The sequence below is a fragment of the Corvus brachyrhynchos genome, unplaced genomic scaffold (assembly GCF_000691975.1).
Source record: "Corvus brachyrhynchos isolate BGI_N302 unplaced genomic scaffold, ASM69197v1 scaffold544, whole genome shotgun sequence".
NCBI classification, from domain to species: Eukaryota; Metazoa; Chordata; class Aves; order Passeriformes; family Corvidae; genus Corvus; species Corvus brachyrhynchos.
The window spans coordinates 2,473,959-2,485,337 of record NW_008238325.1 but is presented as its reverse complement, the minus strand read 5'-3'; the positions used below and the strand labels follow the sequence as shown (position 1 = coordinate 2,485,337).

The 11,379-nt window shown below is 44.7% G+C and overlaps 1 protein-coding gene across 1 annotated transcript; it reads right to left on the bottom strand.

Annotated features, from left to right (window-relative positions):
* Window positions 1-978: 978 nt before the first annotated feature.
* Window positions 979-11,373, bottom strand: CCNL1 (cyclin L1). The gene is made up of 9 exons (XM_017734373.1): window positions 11,288-11,373; window positions 11,018-11,127; window positions 4,926-5,046; window positions 4,450-4,514; window positions 3,074-3,173; window positions 2,852-2,956; window positions 2,469-2,610; window positions 1,208-1,319; window positions 979-1,081 (listed from the first exon to the last, which is right to left on the bottom strand). The coding sequence occupies exons 1-9, from the start codon at window positions 11,354-11,356 to the stop codon at window positions 979-981; spliced, it is 927 nt and encodes a 308-aa protein (XP_017589862.1). The 5' UTR covers window positions 11,357-11,373.
* Window positions 11,374-11,379: the final 6 nt, after the last annotated feature.

Genomic DNA, 11,379 nt, shown 5'->3' with positions numbered 1-11,379 from the left:
GGCCCCGGGGGGGGCGGCGCGGGCGGCTGGGCGAGCGGGAGCTGTACGTGCCCGACAGGCTCCGCCGGTTGTTGTAGCTGCGCGAGAGGAAAGGGTTACAGCGTGTGCCCAACACCAGCAAAGTCAAACAGAAATCAGCACTCAGAGCTTCCAAGCTACTGGAAGAAATCAGACTTTGCCCCACAGGGATGAGTGAGGGAGGACAAAGAATGTCTCGGGACACACAACCTGCCCCATGGAAGGCTGGGGTCAGTGATGTGGCATTTAAGGTCCTTCCAACCCCAACCACTCTGTGAGTCTTTTAGCTGAGCTCATTTGAAAACAAACAGCTCAAACTAAAACCAGAATGCAGCACCTTTTGTCCACCTTGTCAAGGGTCTTCCCTCAACAGCAGATCACTAACTGGGTATTGCCTTTTTCCTTCAGCAATGCTTTGGGGAACACTGAGATCCAAGCTGGCAGCCTCCAATTTAGATGTGAGCCTGAAGATTCTTCGAATATTCCCATCTAAAGGCAGCAGCTCTCACTGCATCCCCCTCTCCCCGTCCCAGGAGAGGGGCAGAGTCCTGAAGAGCCAGGCACTGCACCAGGGAGCACTGACACAAGGAAGCTGCCACACCTGGAGCACTTCTCCCCCTTCCAAGGGCACTGTGCTCCCAAAGACTGCTCTCACTTGTAATGGTATCCTTGTGAAGACTATCCAATGAGGGAAGACTAACCCCAGCCCACCTCAGACTCCTCAGGTACAGTGCAGTTAGGACAGGCTTAAGCTTCCATTTTACAGCCTGAACTCTTAAGAGCTGCTCCACACCCACAACCAAGAGCCTGAAGTCAAGCCAAGCCTCCCCCCTTTTGCTGGGCAGCACTTGGGAGTGCCCCTGGCTCTGAGAAGTGCAAAGCCCTGCTGAAATACCCTGTATTTACAGGACTAAGTGTGACAAAACCCACGAGCCCCCCAGTGCAGCCCCCCAGCCCCACTCACTGCCTGCGGGGGGTGTGGGAGCGGGAGCGGGACTTTGTCCGGGAGCGGGACCGGCTGGCGCTTCTGCTGCTCCGGCTCCTCTTGCTCTCCTTCCGCAGCCTGCGGGACAAACCAGCACTGCTCAGGCACTGCCACCCCAGCGAGAGCTCCCCAGGAGCTCCCTGGGCTTCAGCTGAAAGCACTGCTACTGAAGCCTTCTCTTACCAGGAGGGGAGTTTTACCTACCCATTGTAAGGGCTCTTTGACGTTTGCTGCCTCTCTTCTGGCTCTTTTTTGATGGTTTTGGTATTCACAGACACTGGAGATTTCTCCTCAGCTTTTACTTCTCTTGGGGAAGCTAAGAATTAAATTTCAGCTCAACGTTAGCTCTTTATTCATCCTTTGTCATAAACACACTGTACATCCCTGAGACACCTTCACCAGGACTTGCACTAAGTGTAGATATGAACTCCACAGCTATTATTTCATCCCATCTCTCCATTTATATTCCCTCCTGGAATGGGATAGTCATGGGGACACCCTCTGCCCATGAAGGAGGAGCAGCACTGTGACCTTCAGAGCACACAGCCAGGCTCACGTGGGGCCAAAAGGTACAAAAAAAAGCTGCCCTCGTGGCCCACAATACAGAATTGTTACCCTGATACTTATTTCCAATGCTATAGAGAAAGGATTAAGCCTGCCCAGCAAAACTACAGATTTCATCTTTACATTAATGGCACAAATACAAATGAGCAACAAATAAAATCATCTAGTCAGGATGTCAGTGTGTCTCTAGACAGTTGGTACAGCCCAGAGGTGGATTCCCCTTTCATGGAAGGGCTGTTAAGCCCACCACAGCTCCTGCTTTCAGACTCTCCCAACCCTGGCTCCCTCCTCACAGAAATGAAACACTTTCCTTGTTCAGTGAGAAATTCACACTTCCCAGCCCAAAGACCTCTGAAAACTCAGGACTCTTCAGGAGAAACCATGAGAGTTCAGACAGACTGGCAGTTCAAAATACATGCTCCAATTCATTCCCTCTGATGCCAAGGCAGTGCTGGGCCTGTCCCTCCCCCATTTCCTGCCCACCAGCTGTCTGCCCTCACTGCACCACACAGTTGCCAAGTACATTAAAAACAACCAGTGGAGGGAATTTTCACAGATACCTGCTGCAAAAAGGGGCCATGAAGGCTACTGCAGCACCCTCAAATCAAATCCAGACAGGCTCTCTTCACATCACAGAACACACAGCAACTCCTGCTTCAGTCTCTTAAGGGTGCATATTATTCATGTATCACTCTCTTATCTGGGGAAATATGGCATAAAGCATCCCTTTTCCCTCTAATCTGGTTTTAAAATCTATGTTAAAAAAAAAAAATTGCCTTGCTGCTTCATTCTGTGAGAAAACCTGAACTGTCTAACAGCTCAAAAAGCAAACCTCCTTTATTTTTACACAAATACTTATCACACAGTATCATGCAAGTTTCTGTTCAGAAAACAAGCTTACATGGTTTGGATGCAGGAGAAAAGCCACCCAGCGTTGAGAGTGCTGGAGTTCCATCTGGATTTAAACCTTTTGCCTTCAGTTTTGCTTCCTGTAGTGCCATTTTCCTCTTTTCTACTTCTTTATCCAGAAATTCGTAATTGGGCTGTGGAAGTAACAACCAGGTAAGAAGCTGAACTAATGTAATTCATATTTTCATCTCCTTTTACTGAGTTGGCTTTTAATGATCTGTCCAGTAATGTAACTTCCAGAATTTGTTCTCTCCTTCGAGGAACCTTCCCCATTAGTACATCTGTATTAGTCATTCCCAAACTTTTCTGGACCACCGTAACTCAGCTCAAGCTGCACTGAGCCTCAAGCAAGAAAATCCAAGATGTCAAACTCACCTTCTTTCTGGTATAAAGCTTCAGAGTTGTTAGGCAGATCTCCTGAATCTCCTCTTCTGTGGTGCCAAAGAGCAGAAACCAGTGGGGACGGGTAGGCAGTGGGATCTGAAAATCGAACAAGGGGAAGCGTAATGGAGATTTCAGGCCAGGTTTTGCTGAAGTATTTCCATGAATTTTCTTTAAGCCAGACCAGCAGCAGTGCTCAGGGCAGCCAGTGCTCACCTGCAGGGCTCTAGCAGCGAGGTAAATGCACGCGCACGCGATGGTCTCCGGCTGGAAGCGAACGAACACGTTCGTCCGGAGGCTGTCGTTCATGTAATTCCTAAAAAACAAAGCAGCAGAGGTCGGATCTCCGGTTTGCTTTTCTTTTAGAGGATAACAACACTGGAGACTCAATTGACTTTATTATTTTTTCTGTTGTTATATGAAACATGTGATTTCTTTTGGATGACTGTGTTGGATGTTTACATGTGTCACTTCGTACCAGTATGCACCACTGCCACTGGTTTAAACCCAAGGCAGTAACGTACAGCAGTAAATTCAAGAAGTGTGGAATGGTTACTCCCGAGGTTAAATTATCCTGGGAAGTGTCCACTGAGTTACAATTTAACTACTTTGCATCCGTCCAGCTGATTGTCTTAAACACCAAAGGGTTTGTATTTAAAAATCAATGTAGAACTCAAGTGCCACCAGGAGAGCAAGGTGTATTTTCAACCTACCATGTTCCAGAGGCTACGTGCAACCTACGGAGTTCATAAAACTCCGACTGCATTTTAATTTTGTGTGCCTTGAGTCACATCAACTTCATCCAGGGAGATGCATCCCATTTGCTCACTATTGGAAAAGACCTGTGAGTTAGACCTGGACCCCCACTCCCCTGAGCTCCTGTTCTTGCACAGGGCTGGCACTGCCAAGCAACACACGCCCAGAGATACCGAGAACAGCAGAGTTCCACGGATTTCTAAATTCCCAAGCTATGGGAAAGAGGAACAGCAGTCAGTCAGTGAGGACTCTACACCCCCATGCCCAGCCTGGCTGCTAAGTGAACATGCTGCATGCACTGTCCTCCTCTGTTTAACTCAAGTTTAAATGTTAAATCAACTAAAGAAATGCTGGTAGAACCGTCCCCCACGTGTCCTTTAACATACAGCAGGTAGGCAACAAAGACATCGAGAAACAGTTGTAACAGTTACTTCTAGAACCAAATATACAAATCCTGGCGCCAGGACAGAACTAGGAGGTGCTGCCCGATGGCAGTGAACTCGCTGAGGCTTGCACTGGCTTGGCTGGAGAGAAGGGCAGCCAAAGCAGCCATCCCCAGGTCATGGGCTGAGGTGCAGAGGGCAGAGCTCTATGACTTACCAGCAGGGACTACCCTTCAATCAAAGAGTAGAAAAAAGAACAAAGTTAAATTGAGTTCTCCATTGCTACGCTGGAATCAAGCCATGAAAATAGTAAGCAGAAACAAGCACCACAAGATTTTCCAAATGTATTTGGGTGGTAACTTACATCTCATTGCTTTGCATAGGGATCGGTAGGCTTGTTATTTCTGCTACTATTTTCCTGGCTAGGAAAAGAATGGAAAACAGCAAACTTACCAGGCTGTCTGTACCAGGGTTTGATTACGTTCACATTCTAGGACTTGTAAATACATAACAATGATCTGAGGAATAAGGGGGGGAAGAGAAAAAAGACTCAGTTTCAACATATAAAGCAGGAGTAGGGAAGTAAATATATACATATGTTAAAAAAAAAAAAAATCAAACACTATGCCCAAGCAATGGGGGCTCCTTCTCTCCAAGCACACACTCTCATGTTACCCACAGACAATTCTTATTTCACTACTTTTCCGTGCTTTTCACACCAGCCACCTTCACCCTTTCTAAGGGAAATGACTTCTACTAAAGTCAACAGGGCTGTTTGCCCAAGTACTCTGGCAAAAACACAATTAACTACAGAGGAATAAAGAGAAGAATCCAGGTCGTTCTGACACCTGTGTTTCTTGTTCCACAGCTCCCAGTGATGCCACCAAGGTAGAGTAAGAATTACAATTACATTATTGTTGAGAACTCACCTTATGAGGATGCTTGACATGAACACAAAATCCCAACTCCTTCAGTACCCTCCTTTCTGCTTTGATTACTTGATTTTTGGTGTTTATGTAGTTCTGATCAAGTATCAGGGGGCTTGGAGTCCTATAGTTTGCAAGAAATAAAATCAAAACTGTTTTGCATATCCAAAAATAACGGCAACTCTGTTTTCCCTTCCAACCAACTAATGGCAACAGAAACCGGTTTTCAACTCCTGCAAGCAAGTTTAAGCATTAATCTTGTGCTGTCCAAGTTTAGATAAACTAGTTTAGTTGCTGCTTTTGGCTAGCTAAAGATTAGATGGCTGAGATTAAAAAAAAATAACCTTCTGCTCCTGTGTATGCAAACTGCACTGCTCCAGCTGCTGGAAGGAGTTGGCTTGATGGGGCACGCCCAAGAACATTTCCTCTCTGCGGCAGAGGTGGCAGGAGTCCTTTGCCAGGCAAGATTTCAAAGCAGAAGTAAACCAGAACAGGGTTCTTACTGGTATTAAAGTAGCAACTCGTGCTTTAGAAATGGCAGTTTCCTATGCAGCTGGAAGAGCAGCTGAATGACCCTTCAGAGAAGCCAGCCCTGCCCTGATGTGCGAAAAGCTGAGTGAAGCACAGAATCACCCTGGGAAATGGGGACAGATCTGCCTGGGACTCTGGGCCTGCACCCTCTCCAGCTGTACCAGGGATGTTCCTGCTGTTTGCATTTGCAAAACAACAGCTCATTTAGAGAGAGATTTCAAACTCCAGCACAGTCAAGCCCTAATTCCTTCCAAATCCAACCCCTGAACTGTCCAGAGCATGTTTAACCACAGTAACCTTCTGTACACTTTATGCACAGGTGTCACACGCCATTGCATATTCTTTGCTTTGTCCGTGCTTAGACTCGACCTTTCAACATTCCACATGGGATATTTTAATCCACTTCCTCCTGAAGACAGATCAGCTTTTTCCCTGTAATATGCCTCACACATTCCATGTGCTTTCCAAAGCAGAATAATGTATTTGCAGCTCATTATGCTCTAATAAACCACAGTCTGTACATGATACACCCCAAGCACTGGTGACAAATTTATTTTACATTACCTTCAAAAGAAAAAAAAGTAATGCAAAGTGGATTAAAAATACAGTTTTTGTTGTATCAGACAAAATATTTCACTGCCAACCTGCAAATTCCACGAGTGGATCTTACTTCTCTTCCCTGATAGGTCACAAAGCAGAAAAAACACTCAAAAAAACAAGGTTCCCACCCCAGGAAGAAAAGGTCAATTTAATGACAAGGCTGGATGAGCTCCCCAACTTCAACAATCCAGTTTATGGCATGACCTCTGCAGTCACCTGGACAGACACGGATTGCCACGGGCAAAGGACACAACAAACCTCCCTAATAAAAGCATCTTGTTGTACAACCATGCACGTGAAGCATGAGCTGTCCCTGCTCTTCCCAAGGGGCTGAGATGCAGCGCCCAGCTCTGGAATGAACGACTGCAGCTTCCTGGTACAATTCAAGTACTGACTCATTATACAAATTACCAGGTTTTCCACGTTCCATCAGAGTAACTTCTCTAGTTAAGTGTGTTACTCTCACTCATCAGGAAAAGTTAATTTTCAGCTCCTCTAAATAAAACCAGACTTGGGGGATTTTTTTGTTTTGTTTATGGTTGGCTGTTTTTCTTTTCTCCCCATAAATTAACTGAAAAAGAAAAGGTTTTCAAGCCTCTTTAAGGTAACTACTTCAGTGAGGAGCTGATTTTGTCTGAACACTCCAGTACTACAGAGATGGGCTGAACACAGTGCTCTGGAGTGGGACAATGGAACAACCAAGCTCAGTTCTTCCCATCAGTGAAACTGATTCACTTCCAACCCATTCCTGTCAATTTTACTTGTGTTGATAATGTTTCCTTCAGTATTTCTCTCCTCAGTTTCATCTTGAGATCACTGGCATTAACAGGATCTGCAGAGCAGCATCCAGAGTGAGTTCAGGCATCCAGGCTGTTTGTTAGCAGAAAACTTCATCACAGGTAGGAGATCTTGGGTTAAACACTTAGGACAGCCATGACTTCCAGTCTATTAAAAAAATCTCCAGTGGGACTGCACAGGACCATCCAACACCCCCACCTTCCACAGGACCCTGCATCCCCTGAGAGCTCTGAAGTTAAGGTGGCTCCAAGTGCAGCAGGACAGACATGAGCCTTTACTGTAGTTTAAGTTTTCACTGTCCTCACACAGGGCCATGGGATCAGCACCAACAGTTCACACTTGGCACATGTTCCACAGCACAGGGACAGGAAACCCAACATACCAAGTGTGCTTTGCTTTACTCTGCTGTCCCACATTCCTTTGGTCACAAGTCCTAGAGACCTACAGCCCTAAGGAAGCCATGAAAACCATCAGTTTATCCAGACAAGATTTCCAAACAAATGCAACCTTTTATCCACTTATGGAAGAACAAAAATCCCCAGAAGGCTTAAGTGGTTTACTGCACCTTATTACTGGCAAAAGTCAAGTTCTCCACTGCATTGATTCGTTAATTTAATACTTTTGCCATAAAATCCGCAAGGCTGGTAAATAATCATTTACAAGTCAGAAACTTCAGAGATTCCCCTTTGAAAAACTTCTTTGCTTTCTACTAAGAAAAAAGAGGAACTCTGCCACTGCATTTGCTGCACTTAATTCTCAGTCCAAGAATTATCTTAGGGTCAAGTAAGAAACCAGAGAAAAAGAATTTGTAAACTTATATATGAAATATAAGCTTCAAACCCTGTACAGCCAAGGAGTCTTGCAAATTCTTACTTGGAATCTGTTCCTACAGACCAGCACTAGAGCTCCAGGCAAGACTTTATCTTTAAGAACAGAGCACACAGTGGCCCCTCTGGGAAGTCAATCAAACACTTAAGATGCAAAACTTGATTGGGATTTAGATTGTGTAACAACCCAAAAGATTAACACACACTGTAATGTGTTTGTAACAGTAAATAAATTAAAAATACCTTTTTTTAAAATCACTCTGACAAATGAGACCTAAGTTCTCCACACAGCCGCAGCTTCATTTGGTGCAATAATAAACTTTGATGGCTTTGACGTGACTAATACTTGGAGGAACAGTGCCCTGCGTGGAGTTTTGTTCCTAATGAGCAAAGCACTTGTGACAAGTACAGCAGAGCACCAGCACCTCATTTCAAAGAGCAGATATCTGTTATGCTGGTCAGCAAAAGATCACCAGTTCTCTGTTTGTCTCCAGGATCACAAACACAAGCAGCACAGGTTTGCAGGACAGTCTGAAGGCACTAAGAATGTGTGTCATTAACGCAGCCCCACTGCAGGGCCCCTGAGTGAGGAACAGCTGACTGAGCACCTCAAAGCACCATGTGAGATTACAGCACCACACGAGTCACATTTCCAGTCTCAGGACTTTCTGCAGCTTTCAGGCACAGTTAAAAGAAATATAATCAACTTCAAACTACATTCTACAAGTTAAACAACAGTTGCACTTTGCTCAGAACACAGAGGTTTTGGCACACAGTTATTTAAAAAGCAGTTTTTCCATAGTACGAGCTTTTCTCCATGCACACAAACATTTTTACATGCAGTTCTACATCACATATGCTCGTCAAAGATCCCAAAGAAAATATGCTTGTCCAAAACACTTATTTAGCTTTTTCTTACTTCTCAGCATTAGAAATACCACCTCAGTTGACTACATGTCTCATAAAAAGAAAATTCCAATGCAATTCCCAGTTCTGCAAACAGGTACATAGAAGGGACTGCTTACATCATAATTGATAAAAACGTACAAATTCAAGACTTCCGCACCCTTGTTTTACTGTGAATTCAAACTGCAATTATACAGAGCCAGAAAGTGGAACTAAGAACCCAAAACTGGTTAAGAAAGAAAGCAAAGCCTACCCAAACTACCCCAAATGTGTGCAGGTTAAGAGCTTCAGTTAACAGAAATGCTAGACTGAAAAAGAAAGTACAGCAGCCTGTTTCAGTTCTGGGTTGTGTGTGAGAGACTAACTATAGCCTAAGTGTTAGCTTCAGTAAAAAATAAAAAAGATTAAGCTAGTATTCTAAAAACCTGGACAGCAAAGAAAAAAGCTTATAACAAGATACAGGAGTTCTTCCAAATGGTTCACCAGCGGCCAACCTGTTAGTCCCCCGATTCCAGTGACCTATGCTCAGAGCACTGGCTTCTCCTTGGGGATTTTCGATACTTCACTCACTGTTGCCATGACGACAGCTTCATCTTTATGTACCACTCCACATCACCCAGGCTTTGGTAAATGTAGCTGGTCGCTGTATAGTCGGTTGCAAGGGAAAAAAGAGTTGAAGTTAATAACGTGTACAGGTGATGGAATTGTCAGCTTGTAAAAAGTACAGAAAAACGTTTACATCCTGTTTGCTAAAAAAAAAAAAGGGGAGGGGGTGTGCAAGTCTGAATGTCAGACTGCAGCATTTTTAAGGTTCATTTCATGCAGATTCACTCAGAATCGCAGAGCAACAATACCCATTTCTCCCGAAAATAATGGGTAGCAGTGCACGATTTCTCTGGACATGATGCACTTTAGGCACCACGTAACATGCACAAGTTGGGATTTGGAACAGGCTAGCTGGAAAGATTTAAATTCACAGGTTAAGTTCAGTTTCTCTGATCCTTCACACAGCACAAAGAAACAACTAATTTGTATTCTTGATGCAAAGAAAAGCAAGGCATATGATTAATTAACCTTCACTGCCTGGATGGAGGCCAGAACGTTACTAATCACTGAGCCTGCTCCAGTAATTCCAATAACCAGACTCCCTTAATAACTGCGAAGACAATCCCACTGAATTCACACCCGGCATAACTCCACACAGCTCTCTTGGGGCCATCAGGGATAACAGCTTTAAAAGCCAGACAGAACAAAGCTAAATTCCAAAGGATAACACCGACTCTTTCTTCTTGGATCTAAAACTAACTAGAACAGCACCATCAGGAGGCAATAAAAGCCGAAACTCTGGCTTCAACAGAAGCATAACCAGGATAAAGACACCAACAAACAGCTGGTTTCCTTCGGGATTTCTACTCTGTTTCTCAGAAAAGGTTCAACAACACTGAAGTTTAAATTCCTGCCGTAACCTGGTGACACACGGCAGAGAAATAAAGTATGAATTTAACAGCGTAGCTGAAAACAAAATCCTTTTGTAGCTACAGAGTACCTAGAACTTTAAGCAATCAGCCACCAGAGGCAAAGTTGAAGCCTCCAATCCCAGACTGCAATACTGCTGCCAGACAAAATTAAGGAGATTTGTGTTTAACAGCAACTTAGAGAACTCCTTCCCTTCAACCACTCCTTGCTCCTTTCAAGGCATTGTTAATTTGCTTTACACATGAAAAATGTTGCTTTACACACAAAAAGCAGCATTAAGTCCTCATAACTTGGACAGCTCTACACCACCTGCACAGGCGCACGGCACCAGAACAACGCAGCTCACACTTTCTGCACCTAAAAATGCCTTCAGCCTCCCATACTCAATGGCACATTCCTCACCATTAAAGCTGCAAACACTGCAGGCCAAATCAGACCTTTCTTCAGGTACTCTCTAAAATGGCTTTTTTTTGAAAGTAACACTATCACCACTGAAAATTCAGCTTCTTCTTAACAGGTACTTTCTTAGCACCACAACCACACTTGGGCAGCCACAGACTAATGACAGAAAAGCATCACAACTGCTGAATACGCTTAAAAATCTGGAGAATACGCAGCAACTTGCTAACTGGCCACTCACACCTAAGACTACCTCACAACAACTACAAGACATCAAAAAAATCAACAAACAGACCTGAAACCACAACCATGAATGTAAAACTAGAACAATACCTGTCAACCATAACCTGTAGCTAAATCAACAACGAAAACGGGTCTACCACGTGAACAAAAGCAGAAGCAGCCGGGATTGCACTGTACTGCCTACACAGCAGCCAACGGGCACTCCCTTCTCAATTTTAGGTCGTTGAACTTAGCCTGGAAAAATACTGTGAATTGAGAACTGCGACGTACATTAGTGGTAACAGGTGCTTATGCTCATAACGAAGCTGATCTTACCTTTTTGCTCTTAACTGCCGCAAGTGATGGAACACGTTGATCACGTCCCTTATCCGACGAGGCGCCTCTTCGATTTTGGACGCGAGATTGATGCAGGCCATAGCAACAATCTGAAAAGAAGCCCCGTTTCCGTTAAGCAAATAGCTTTTAACCCAGATAAAATCAGAATTACATAACTAAGAAGCAAATCTGCCGGTCTGGAAGCGAGCGGCCTGTGTAGCGCGTGGCCGCCCCATCCGCCCTCCCCCGGTACCCTCGGGCCGCGCTCACCTCGAAGCTGTGCTTGACGAAGGACTTGGAATAGAAGAAACGATGGAACAGCACCTGCCCCGTCGCCATGGCCACCTGTGAGGGCAGAGGAG